Source organism: Brachyistius frenatus, unplaced genomic scaffold, assembly GCF_029030835.1.
Source record: "Brachyistius frenatus isolate BFR_SWC_R1_liver_20210118 unplaced genomic scaffold, ASM2903083v1 Contig_3, whole genome shotgun sequence".
Classification (NCBI taxonomy): Eukaryota; Metazoa; Chordata; class Actinopteri; family Embiotocidae; genus Brachyistius; species Brachyistius frenatus.
Window position 1 is genome coordinate 1,492,483 of NW_027210602.1, and position 13,649 is coordinate 1,506,131.

Consider the following 13,649-nt stretch of genomic DNA (forward strand, 5'->3'; position numbering starts at 1 on the left):
GCAGCATCAGCCGAACACACGGACGCGTCTTCCCTTCCAGCAGAGACGCTGTCCTCTTCCACCTGGAGGACAGGCGTGTAAATTGGGTTTTCTGAGGGTTTTCCTCTGTATGTCCGTTTCCCCAAAAGACAAGACCGTCAATCTGCAGTGACATTCTCAGCTGTGACATGGAGGAAAATTACTGAAGGAAAATACAGTGACAAGTGTGAAGCTTTTATGAGCACAGATGGTGCTTGCGCAAACCCTCACTGTTACAATGCAATTTGTCTGTGATTGGCTGTAATCGAGCAGGATAATCACCATGGGAGAACGCCATGCAGTAATTATGTTTTTTCTTCCATTTTTAAAAGGTTGCAATCAATCCTAAGTGTCGTTTGATCATTTTAAATGTGGATATTTATATTCTCGCTCTTATTATTTCCCTCCACCTCTACATGTCTATTTCCTGTGAATGTTCAGGAACTGGCTTCCAGCACAGAAAAACGTATTCCCAGAGAACATAACGTTTGAGTCATCAGTCGGGACCAGCTCATCGCTTCCTGTGTCAGAAGCATCATGAAGTCCTGTCAGTGTGGGGGTAAAATTAGACAAATTATGCCTGGATATTAAGAAGCAGCATGACAAAAATACTTGCACCTGAGGTGCACGTGCAACTCTCACATTTTTCAGCCAGCTAAGAGGCAGTGTTGTCATCATTTTTCATCTAGATTAAAGTAAAGCTGAAACTACATTTGATAATGAGTTTGTTACTCAAAATGGATTTTCATTCTATTCAACCTTCATCCAGGAAAAAAATAAAAAATCTCTTTTTTAACAGACTCCTGGCCAAGACAGGCAGCAGCACAAATTAAGAAGAAATAAAGTTAAACAGATTTACAACAAGACAAGCAGAACGGAAGTGATCATATTAGGATGATCTGGGGACAACTGAGCTTTTCAAGAGTCAGTTTATAATTAATGACGAATTATTTTCAGATGGACCGCCAGAAAACTGATAAGACGGAGTGACTTTACTGAAGAAGACCATGATAACTTGTGGAAAAATTGTATTGACTATGTATTTGATGACAGAAGTTGAATGGGAGTCTACGGAGCCAGAGGCTTTATGGAGCCAACCTCTAGTGGCACTCGGGGGTATTGCAGCTTAAGGTACTTCTGCATCGGTCTCATTTTTCAGACCTGGAAGCTACGAACACTTTTATATAGTGTATTGTTCCTGCATCACCACACTGTGTTGGAGTGTGAACCAGATAGTTACTGCTGCTGGATTATTTGCAGTATTATCAAATGTGTACAAGATATTAATATTTAATATTTGGAAGTGAACTGTAAACAATGACGAAGGCAGGGAAAAGGCCTGGAAAACTTCCCCTTGAGAGACGTTTCCATATGAACTACCACATAAATCCAGATTTCTACAGGTCGATTTGGTGCATTTAAAGGTCTCCAGGAGAATTTTTCCTCACTCCAAGTGTCACTCATCCAAATGTATCTGCTACCTGTGACGAATGTCTTTCAAATATGCCTCGAGCCCTTATCTCCCACATGCTGGTCGTGCCCCGTTTCGTCACTTTGTGCGTCACTGTTTGTGTCACAACTCCTCATTAGGAGTGACCTGTGTGTGTGTGTGTGTGTGTGTGTGTGTGTGTGTGTGTGTGTGTGTGTGTGTGTGTGTGTGTGTGTGTGTGTGTGTGTGTTTAATGGTTTCATTCTCTTAGCTTAAACAACAAAGTCAGCTGTTGATGAGAAAAGTGAAGATGTGATATTAACCTTGAGCATAGAGGGAAGGTTACACAGCTGCAAGTGTTACTGAGGAATATTTGAGTGCGTCCATCTGTCTGTATTGTGTATTTTTTTGTGGCTGATTTGGTCCACATAAAAACGTACTCCTATTTCATCAAATTAAAAACATCAATATAAAAGAAATTAAATCATAAAGTTAGAAAGGTTAAACATATACACAGAAAGTAAAAATTTCTTCATAATCACTACGGATGTGTACATGTTAATTGGTTTCCTGCCACTTGGATGACGCCAATTTGCTGATGTTTATCAAATTTGTAAACTGTTTGCCAGTTTAACATTTTACTGTGAGTACAATCACCAATAAACACGAAAAATAAAGTAGAGCTGGGGTGGTAAGTTTTTTTTAGTTATTTGATGATAAACTGAAGCATTGAATAAAATGAATATTGTATATAAATTACAACAGCAACAAATATTTTGGCTTCATGAATATGCAAGTCTGATATTTCGAGACGCGCCGCACTCAAAATATTGAGTGTCTGCATGTGCTCCGTGCCCCTGCTGAGTGATTGGCAAATTGTTGATAATCTTCCCCTCAGAAAGGCTAAATTCAAATGTCAAGCGTAATTTTCTCAAGTTGTAGAGTAGCACAGGAATTCAGACCTGTCAATCTGAAACACACATTTGGACTATTTTAAAGAGCTGTGACTGCTGCACAGCATCAACTGATTGTTTATAGAGTAAATGTACTGTACCATGTTAAATACTGTTTATATAACTACATAGGAAACAACCAACAGACCATGTTGCCTCAGATTATTCATGTCATGGAGTAAATGCGTCACCGGGCTTGTTCATTAATCACATCACTGAGCACAGAGGGAATACATGGGAAGCTGCTGGAGATGGTAACAGTACAGCAGAACACACTTTCAAACATATGAGCTGGAGAGAAATACACCGTACACTCATGAAGTAAAACATGCGATGTCAAATACAGGACGTCAAAATTTAAGATTTATATATATTTTTTTTACAAAGGTTTTCAGCGTAAAACCTCTGATATCTTATTTATCTGTGACTATAAGATTTCTTTAAAGGACATATTTTTGACATGAGCACATTAGTTTATTTATAGCTAATCACAGGTTTTGCTGGAAACTGCCACTCAAAATGCAACATTTCCTCCTGTTTGAGTAGCGTTTGCTAAAAATGGACATTTGGGACATCATTTTGCCTTCTTTGAGAAGGAAGCTATGATGACACGCTATAGTATGACTTTTTTTTTTTAAATTTTGGACGACATTAAAGAAATACGACTTTTTTGTGCTATTTCTGACGACATGGTATAAGTATGACTTCCGTTCAACTTCTGGCAGGCAACACAATGGTGCAGTTGTCAGTGTTGTCATCTGACAGTCTAAAGGACCTGGGTTTGATACCCACCTGCTTCTTTCCATGTGGAATTTGGATGTTCTTATTGCATGACTTTTTTTTTAATCATTTTTCGGACGACATGCTATCGTATGACTTTTTTTAATCATATTTTGGACGACATGTATGTATGACTTTTGTATGACTTTTTTTTATCATATTTCGGACGACATGCTACAGTATGACTTCTTTTTCATATTTTGGACAACATCTATGGCATGACTTATTTTTCATATTTTGGACGACATTCTATAGTATTTTATTTTTTATATTTTGGATGACATGCTTTACTATGACTTTTTATCATATTTAAGACTATGCTATAGTATGACTTATTTTTCACATTTTGGATGACATTCGATAGTATTTTTTTTTCTTCATATTTTTGACAACATGCTATTGTATGACTTTTTCCCAATATTTTTGATGACATACTATAGTATGATTTTTTTCATATTCAGGATGACATGCTAATATAATATATTATATATATACATACACACATATATATATATGTGAGCGTGTATTCATATTTGTTTATGTTTTTTATGCATATATATATATATGTATATATGCGTATGTATAATCACAGCATAGTCACAGTGTGGGCAAATGTCATTTGGAATCCCTCAGTGTCGATACCATGATTACGCCCTTCCGTTATACGACTTCTGAACAAACAGAAACATTGCTGTCTGGGAAGATGTAGCAATAAATACCTCCAAAACTTTTCCCTCAACTGAAACTAATGAATTGAAAGTTATTTGATGGAGCAGTACACAGAAGAGACACGACGAGGGGCAGGATCTTCATCTGAACCGAAATTCATCACCAGAAAACCTCTCGAAGTAGAATAGCATCCTTGTCGTTGTCTTCCTCCTCCAGCCAGTCAAGTTACAGTTTTCGTCCTTTTCTTTCCACACTCATGTAACAGTGGACCCTTTGAAGGAATTTGTCCAAAACAAACTGACTGGTGGAGAAGCTCCTGGTCCTCACTCCTTCTCCAACATTGTGAGTGTGCTGGCATCACAGTGTGGTAATTGCAGAAAATCATCAGGTGTCCTCATCCTTCCCTGGAATACATCCCCAGCTCTCACTGCAAAGCCAGAAATATAATCAAGGAGCGCTCTCATCCTGGATACCACCTGTTCAACCTACTGCCCTCTGGAAGGTGCTGCAGGTGCATCAAAAGACCCAGGAAGGGTTTCTTTCTCTGGGCCATCAATTCCACCAACATACAGACATGATATGAGGAATGCTGAGACATTTTTTAATAACATTCACAGTGCAACATCCACCTGTGAAAAAACATTTTGCAATACTTTGAACTATTTAAAAAAAATTAAGTATTTTTTAAAATATTTTGATATTCATAGGATGTCATTTTTTGTCTGTTTGTCTCAAATCTGCACTGATCAGGAGTAGCACTCCTAATTCTGTTGTATTTTTTTTAGTGACCATAAAGGATTTCCATATTCTATATTCAATATAACTGATTCTGAAGTTGTAGCAATGACAGCAGATAATGCTTCAAATTTACTGCAAAGAAGCTGCAAATCATAAAACGTGGATGCTTCTCGAACATCTTTAACCCAAAAGCACAGAAGATCTAAACAATTAGTTTCAAGGTGAATACCAAAGATTAGTGTCACACATTCAGTATCTGACCAAATATGGTCACAGTCTCCCCTTCTATTCCTGAGTTTATAGCATCGCACCACACGCCTGTCAATCAAACAGACAAACCCCCAAAAACACATCTTTTTGAAGCTTATTTTCTATTTAATAACGGATTATTTTCAGACCGACCTCCAGAAAACTAATAAGAAGGAGTGACTTTAGCTAACAACACCGAGATAATTAGTGGGAAAACATTTACTGACTTAGTATTTGATGAGAGAAGTTGAATGAGAGTCTACGGAGCGGGAGGCTTTTTGGAGCCAACCTCTAGTGGCAGTCGGTGGTATTGCAGCTTAAAGCACTTCTGCATCAGCCTCATTTTTCAGAGCCGGAAGCTACAAACACTTTTATATACCGTTTGTGATATTTATCTGAAAAACAGCTGACCACAATACGGAATAAAATACATGCTATGCATTTGTTATCTTTTGCCAGCCTCCTTTTACATTCTGATGGAAGATGACATGAAACTAAACTCAATTACAGCAACATGAAGCGTTTGCAGAACGATACCTGGAAGCAAACAATGTAATAGTTGTACAGTACTTTACTAAATGTAAATTAAATTTTCATACCCATTGAAAATGTGATGATCTCTTTCTTGTAAGGTTGAATGTGTTTCTGAGCAGAGTGCTGTGCTGCACAGCTTTGTTTCTCATATATTAAAAGAGGAAGTATGTTTTTGGCATCACTGAAATAAGAGGAAAACCACAGCTTAGTGCTTTGTCATGCAGTATAGTTTTATTACAAAAATGTTTTATCAAATTTAACTGCATCCTGGCAATGAGTGCTTATATTTATCATATTTATCGCTTTACCTTTACCCTCTGCGGCAGAAAATGGCTCAACACATTGTTGCAGTCACACAAACAGAAGGTAACATTCATTTTAGCACCATTCCTTTTCAACAACGTTGATCACAAACCCATAAAGAACAGAATAACAAGACCATGAGCCTCATCATCTTCATAGATATGCATATTGTACACAGAGCATAAACAAAAACAAGAGCAGTTCCACCAAACACAAAAGGACACTTAATTAAAATTGATTTAGCAACGAGGCAAATAAATAAAGATGAAATAATAAAATAAATAAATCGAAAGGCCAGTAAATTTTGGAGTCTCATATAATACCTATGACAGTATGTGTTTTATTTTTTATTCACTTTTATGTCAATGTCTTTGGATTTCAGACATTTGAACTAATCAGAAGGACCTACCGGGTGGTTTTGTTGGTTTGAATAAAATAATCTAAAAACATTTTTGCAGTCAGATGATCCTTTTGTCAGGTTCTGATCTTGTTCGGTTCGGTTCAGTTATTGAAACAGAAATCTTCCACGTTGTTGAGTTTGATGGTCTGGAGTTCCTGGCTGTCCAGTAGCCTGTAGCTGAAAGACACCCGATTGACAAACTTGCCACTGGACACCATCCTCACCACGGTGTTGTCACAGCCGATCTTCATGTGGGCTGCAGGGGGAAGAAGAGGACATGTCACAAATCTCAGTTCATCCAGAGGTTTGTTTAAATGAAGACGGAGGTCTGTGTGGACTTACTGGGTCCCGTGAAGGAGATGCAGAGGTCTGTGATAGGAAGCAGCTTCGACGTATCGATGCCATTTCCACCCAGAAGCTGCACAAAATCTCCAGATTCTGCACATCCAGGCATGGACCTCTGTGGAAGACAATATGGCCAATGAGGGACATTCAGTTCATCACAGTACGTTAGTTTATCAGGATCCATGTGTTACAGAATGACATAAATTAATCTGAATAAAAATAACATACAGATGAAAGAAATGTTTCTCTGTTTGTATCCAGTGGAAGAGTAGAATATCTCTGATTAAAACTAGAGCCCGACTGATTTTATTTTATTTTTTTACTGAACATAATGTAGAAAAACATGCTTGGTTTGAAATCATTCTCTTATTATTATCTATTTAAAATTTTTCTTTATTTTTTTTATCATGGTTAAATTCCCAGTAAATTTTCAGTTCAGTGATGTCGGTGAGGACAATAAACTGCCAAATATTCTGCCTCCATCAGATTCATATCTGTGTCACAAATTACAAAATTGTTTGATAACTACATTTGAGATATCACTGCAATACATACTGTATACATATATACTGTATATAGATATAATATCTGCCAATTTATTGATATTTTATCATTTCTTTACTCCTCAATATCAATATTGGTATCAGCCTAAAAAAAAATTCAGCATCAAAAGGGCTCTCATTAAAAAGGAATTTGATTATTAGATCCTTTTTGGGCCATTAGGGTGGAGAAGGAATGACCTGAAAACACTGTCATATTGTCATCATTTAAAGGTCCCATATTTTATATTTTATCCTGTGTTTGTTCCTTAAATAATCCATAAAAATACTTTTTCTAATTTTAAGTACCAAAAATTATCTCAAAAAAGTTTTCTCTCTGGAGCTCCACCAATAGAACGCTGTTTTGTGTCTGTGTCTTTAAGGTGCATCGATATCAAGGATCCTCTCCTCTGATTAGCTGACTCATTTCTGAATGACGCACACCAAAACCAACCACAAGTTGCTCACGGAATAACCGGTCTGTGTTTTCTTCCAGACAACAGGTTGGACAGCGGACTGTGCTGCCAGCGGGCATATGAGATGAGCATGAGTTTGTGACATCACAAACTTTCAAACAACACAGTTGCTGAAAATGAGCCGTGCGTTTCTCTGTGGACTGAATGTTTTGACACTTTCACAGTATTTATATAAAGCCTAAGCTTTATAATCCAAAAATACACAGAAATCTGAATTCATACAATATGGGACCTTTAAGTTGAATTAGCTAACATGTTAGCAAACAGCTACTGGACAGTTTGGAGTTGTGTTTCTGACCACCTGCTGAATTAAGTCCAACATTCAATCGCCTTCCAGCTCTGCTTTCGTCTCCACCAACTCCAGACTGAAATATCAGCATTTTTAGCAGCTCAGTGTTTCACTATGTTCTGTATTTCTAAAAATAGCTGACAGTCACAACTGAACCAAAACTGTAAAATGAGGGGAACTGCAGAGTCAGATGATAATTTGATAATTCACCTGTGAGGTGCGCCTTCATGCGACCTATTGTTAATATAACAATTTGATATAATGCAGCTTTGACCAGAGACCACAACAAACAGGTTCATTCTGGAAAAACCCAATAAATTACCTGTTTCATTTTTGCAAAACTAATCATTTTTAAACTACGGATGTAAAAGCTAATCATGTTTATGTATTGTAATATTAAAACTGTACTTATGGTTAAGTCTTTAAAGGGTTAGTTCACTCAAATCACAACTGTTTTCAATGTAAAAGTCCTGTTTGTGAGGATTCCTAAATAGCTGATGCATTTCTTTTGGAAAAACACATCGCTGTTGTGTTTACCAAACTGTAACTCCTCTCTACTCTTAGTTCTCTGAACAACAATATTTCAACTCGTCTCCATTAAACTGAATAAGTCTTCAAACCCTGACAAAAGAATATTGTGAGCCCTAAAGGCATCATTACAGTGTGTTTAAAGAATTTGTTCACCTTGGGGAAGTTGCTGAAGTGACCCAGGTTGAACTCTGAGATGTCGATCTCCACCGGATAAATGATGGAGAAGCTGCAGTTCCTGTGCTGCTGCGGGATCACCATGGTGTAACTGCCCTCTGGTGACTGGGAGATGACATTACAGGCTGCAGAGAGACGAGCAGAGGATCGTTGTGAAGCAGGGTGGATGATTTTTAGAGGAACATACAACATGAAGGATGATTCATAGATACAACAGAGTGGTAAAAGAACATGTACTGGGGCATCGAATCACAGAGGTCAAAGGTCAATTATTCATATGTTTATGGTCGGTTACATCATCCTCTTTTCATTGATGTAGAATTTATTTGTTTATTTTTTCTTATCTTTATCATTTAAACAGATTTTTGAAGCTCAGATAAGAGTTATATTTAGAGATATTAAGAAAAAGTCTGTCAGCAGGTGATTTTAAAGTAAACAGAGTGATGATTATTTTGTAAAAAAAAAACATCTGCTTTAATAGTGAAATGAACTAGTTTTGGGTTCGATGTGGACTTCAGGTTTGCCCCCCTCCCTCCATGTTACTGCAGAACAGCCTCTGCAGAGTGTTCATGGTTCTGACCCAGAGACATAGTGATGAAGAACTGTCTCTGTTGGAGCAGCTGATGAGTAAAAACCCCTGCCAGGCTCGTGTCATCACCTCAGAGTCACACATTACCTGCTGAGACGAACGAGCTGACTTTACATGTGTATATTTGAGAGTTTACGGGTGAACTCACGGAAGGGGTTGATGTGCTTCCTGACCATCAGGGTGAAGCTGCTGCCGGCGTTATGAATGCGGAAGAAGACCATGGCCACGTTCTGAGAGGAGCGCACGCTTTTCCTCAGAGACCCCGAGTCGCAGTAATCCACGTAGCGCTCGTGCACGGGCAGTGGGTGATCGTGGGAGCTGGGGAACTTCTCTCCTTTCATCACCCAGCCATCAAACACCTTCAGGGGACACGAGAACACAGAGGCTTCAGCCGAGGAGGATGTAAAAAATATTCTTTAATAACAAGATGTTTTGGTATTCAACTCTTTATATCATCATGTTATTTTGATTTTTTTATCTATTTTTGATTTTATACACTTTATTAATCCCCGAGGGGAAATTTCTTCACTACAGCAGGGGGGCTCTCAGGGGGGAGATGCTGCAGCAGGCTGCCACTAGCGCGGCGCCAGGTAACCTGACCTGTGGTGCATGTTTTTGGATGATGGGAGGAAGCCGGAGAACCCGGAGAGAACCCACGCAAGCACAGGGGGAACATGCAAACTCCGCACAGAAAGGCCCAGGACCGGATTCGAACCCGGAACCTTTTTTGCTGTGAGGTGACAGTGCTAACCACTGCACCACCGTGCCGCCCTAAATGTGAAGCCTGCAGAGAGTCAGCGTGGGCGGGGAGGGGGGGGCTACAAGGTCAGGTCACCTAAAGTAAGCAGCTTGAACACAATTGGTTTAAGTTAAAGGAGCTTTTTTTGTCTCATCAGGAAGGGTTTCTAAGCTTCCTCAGTGTTGAAAACAACAACAAGCTGCACAAGAAAAAAAAAAACACAAACTGTAATTATTAAATATACACAGAACGTTATAATAGACCTGTATGGAGAAATGATGATGCTGCTCTACACTGTTCATATGTAAGAAGAGGTAGATGTTGTGACTCTGTGAGCTCACCGTGATGAGGTCTCCTCCCCTGCAGTCGATGTCCACGCCGTCGTACTCCACACTGATCACCTCGTTGGGCTCCGCCATGAAGAAAGCAGCGCAGCTGAGCTGAGGACGCTCCGCTGTGAAGGTGAACTGACCCTCCACTGCCACCATGTCCAGACACCCTGAGAGGAGCACGCATCCATCAGACTACAGGTGCACATCAGAGATAGAAAAAACCCCTCCTAAACATGGATGAGATCTGTTTTGATTTTGTTTAAACATTTTATTTAGAAATTTGATTACATAATGTGTATTTTCATATACTGGTCCTTATTTTTTTTTAAATTAATATAATTAATTTATAATGCCAATTAAACCATTTTAAGTCAAGTCAAGTCTCCTTCACAATAAAAAAAAAATGCAACAATTTTTAGAAGCAATAAAAGAAAGGAATACAATAAAAAGTGACATGTCAGAGAAGACAATATATAAAATAGTATAAAATATATATAAAATAGATTATGAAAAGTTAAAAAGGTATGTCTTAAGGTGTTTAGAAACCTAATTTTAAACCTAAATTAAGAAAAAGAAAGCAGTCTGTTAAATGTCTTATATGTGATATTTACAAAAGATAAATAAATGCTAATTTGTCTCTTTTTCAAACATAAAAACAAGCCATTATATAGACTTCACGGGACTTACGTAAAGGTCGGCGGTACATTAACTCCTCAGGTATTTCTCTCTTGAGTTCCGAGTTGAAAAATGAATATAATTCATCTTTGGAGATTTCGTTGTTCTGCAGGAGAAAGAAAAAAAAAAAAAACGCGTAAAGTTTAACAGGAAAGTTGAATCGGTAAATCTTCTGAAAAGTGAATATCAGTAAAGTTTCAGCGTGCTGCGACTCTTACCTCGATATATCTGGAGTCTCCTTTGAGGACCGACAGACACAACACCAGAAAGAAGAGTTGCTCCCGGAACGTGCGCTCCATGACGCGCATCTCTGTCTGCACGGCGCACCTGAGCGGAGGAATAGTCTGAGCTGCTCAGCGGCCGCCGCAGCTTTTTATACGACCAAACTCTCTATCGATCCGGTGACACGGTGGCTGTCACCCACCGTGGACCCCTCCTCTCCACTGCACCCCCCCCCCTTCCCTACCTACCCCTCCCTTACCCAACCGATTGCGTGGTTGTGACGAGAGCAGGGATGAAGAGGAAGCAGAGAGATGGACATATAGAGAGAGAGACACAACACACAAATCACGCGTCATCCTCCATCAAAGTGTCCCAGGTTGCTGCTGCAGTCCTTCCGCAGCATCATCATCATCATCATCATCATCATCATCATCAAACAGCTGATCCATGATGGAGACTTACTTAAATGTCCCCACACACGTTCACTTTCTAACTTTCCTGATTCTTTTTGCAGATAAACATTAAACAAAATAAATAAAGTGGAGCAGAACAGTTTTAATACTCATGTTTACATTAGAATGGAAACTCTTCACTCAGATTTTAAGGATACTTTCATTATGAATCAAAATTTCATGTCTGTAAATAGAAAATTAAAGCAAACTCACTTAGGATGAGGAAAAATAATGATTATCTTTTATGTAAAACATCTACAACTGAACTTCATCTGCTGATGAAAACCATGTGATATTATTTTACTAAATGATAACTTTTAAATAGGACTTTTTTTCTTTTACTATTTCTCATAGGTCAAGATGGAGTTTCGAAGCAAACAAGGAAATAATGATTGCGCAATGAAAACAAATATAAACAAGCAGAGTGAACCAAACTAAAACTGCATGGGAGGAAATCAGGATTCATTCATTTAATTTGATTTATCAATTGAATTAAATTTAACGCCGAGGGCTTTCTGTCTCTGAGCCATAATGACGAAAGCTAATCTGGTAAGAAAACATATATTTACATCAAAACAGGCATTTAAAGGTCGATATTTAATGCTATTATCCCTGCAGGGTACAATACTTGGTATATATAAACTGCTTTGCCCCAAAGCTGCATCTTACCGAATCAAGAAAGGAATAAGGAGATGTAATGTTTAAGACATAAACTGATCTACAAATAAATATGAGACTATAAAATCATAAAAATGGCACCAAAAACAATCCCACGACGCTTTCTTTTTATTTGAAGTCAAATTTTGATGTCTATTTATCTCAAAGTGTTTTATTGTTTACATTTATACTTTCTTATTAACATGACACCTGTAAAGTGCTTTGAATGGCACTAATCTTAATGAGAGATGGATTAAATGAAGTTTGACTGTGAGGATGTAAGAGCATCATCACTATAAAACTGAATTTACTTTTTCTTAAGTTACACAACTCTGTCTTTTTGTTTCCGTAACACATTCATATGGTCTGAATTTACAGTCTCAGTGGTTTGTGTAATTAGAAGGAGAGTAAACTAACCTAATGTCTGCAATTCATGCACTGACAGCAGATCACCTGGAAAACATAGATGAATGTTTGAGGGAGGAGGTGGACCTGAGAGAGATGCAGGAATCTGTTCAACTGTCTGCTAGTAAAACTGGAAACTTAACATTCACCCTGCAGCAGCGTGGAACTCATGTAACAACCTGACATGATTTATACAGCCTTCACTTCACACCCTGAGTCCGTTCACTGAGCTGCTTTCACGCCTGCCTCGTGCGATCCGGTCACAACAAACCCGGCGGCCCTCGGCACTGCAGTCTAGCTCATTTTCAGAGGGTGAGAAGACTCCAAACAAACATTACATGCTTTTCTATCTGGGAGAGTTTAATACTCCCAGAGTTTAAAATCTGAATGATAAATTGTAAACAAATCACAAATGATGCCACAATACCAAACAAGCTTCATGCCAAATTGTTGATTATGATTTAGATTCATTTCTCTCATCATGATTGTGTTTTTGTCACACATCTGGCTCTTCCTTTAAAACCACACTGTAGCATCTGTAAAGCATCATTTACATGTTTTCTGGGCAGAAAAACCTCATTAACAGTCAGATTAAATCAGAAAAATACACGACTGATGAAAAGTTTCCGGCTGCATTCAGACTCTACCGAAAGTCAAGGACACTCGGAGCCTGTCGTCCACCTGTCTGGACTCGGTCTCCGCCGTCTGCAGGTGCCGCAGGCTGCTCAGAAGGTCAATCCATTCAAATGCAGAAATTGGACCTCTGTGTAATCCACGCTCAAAACAACATGTTTGTTTCTGCAAGATAAGGTACGAGTGCCGGAATAGATTCAGAAATAACATATCAGAAAATGGAAAATCCATGAAAATGCTTTCACATGCCCAGAAGGCAAATAGGATTCTGGATATGTTTTATATTTTATGAAATATGTCACAAAGTAATAAAAAAAAATGTTTTCATTTTGTTTCACCAATAAATAAAGTAGACTGATGCCTTCCATATTAATGAGACAAAGAAGAAATAGTTAACATAAATCCTGATCTAAAAACCTTAAAAATAATTCCGAGGTTTTCTGTCCAGTTAAATAATGATCTTCTACTGAACCAGTCAGAAGCAGGCGAACACGCAGGAATCGCACTTTTATATTTGA

At 38.3% G+C, this 13,649-nt stretch overlaps 1 protein-coding gene across 1 annotated transcript; it reads right to left on the bottom strand.

The window, feature by feature from the left end:
• Window positions 1–5,579: 5,579 nt before the first annotated feature.
• On the bottom strand, window positions 5,580–11,089 carry crhbp (corticotropin releasing hormone binding protein). Its single transcript, XM_069706842.1, has 7 exons — window positions 10,981–11,089; window positions 10,775–10,868; window positions 10,097–10,254; window positions 9,165–9,375; window positions 8,407–8,552; window positions 6,416–6,533; window positions 5,580–6,329 (listed from the first exon to the last, which is right to left on the bottom strand). The coding sequence occupies exons 1-7, from the start codon at window positions 11,068–11,070 to the stop codon at window positions 6,175–6,177; spliced, it is 972 nt and encodes a 323-aa protein (XP_069562943.1). The 5' UTR covers window positions 11,071–11,089; the 3' UTR covers window positions 5,580–6,174.
• Window positions 11,090–13,649: the final 2,560 nt, after the last annotated feature.

What these genes read in the sequence shown, in the direction of transcription:
- crhbp (XM_069706842.1), bottom strand. Translation starts at nt 11,070, where the DNA reads ATGCGCGTCATGGAGCGCACGTTCCGGGAGCAACTCTTCTTTCTGGTG. An exon ending in AATGTACCGCCGACCTTTAC is followed by an intron (nt 10,255 to 10,774) that starts GTAAGTCCCGTG and finishes TGCTCCTCTCAG; the next exon opens with GGTGTCTGGACATGGTGGCA. An exon ending in CATCTCCTTCACGGGACCCA is followed by an intron (nt 6,330 to 6,415) that starts GTAAGTCCACAC and finishes TTCCCCCTGCAG; the next exon opens with CCCACATGAAGATCGGCTGT.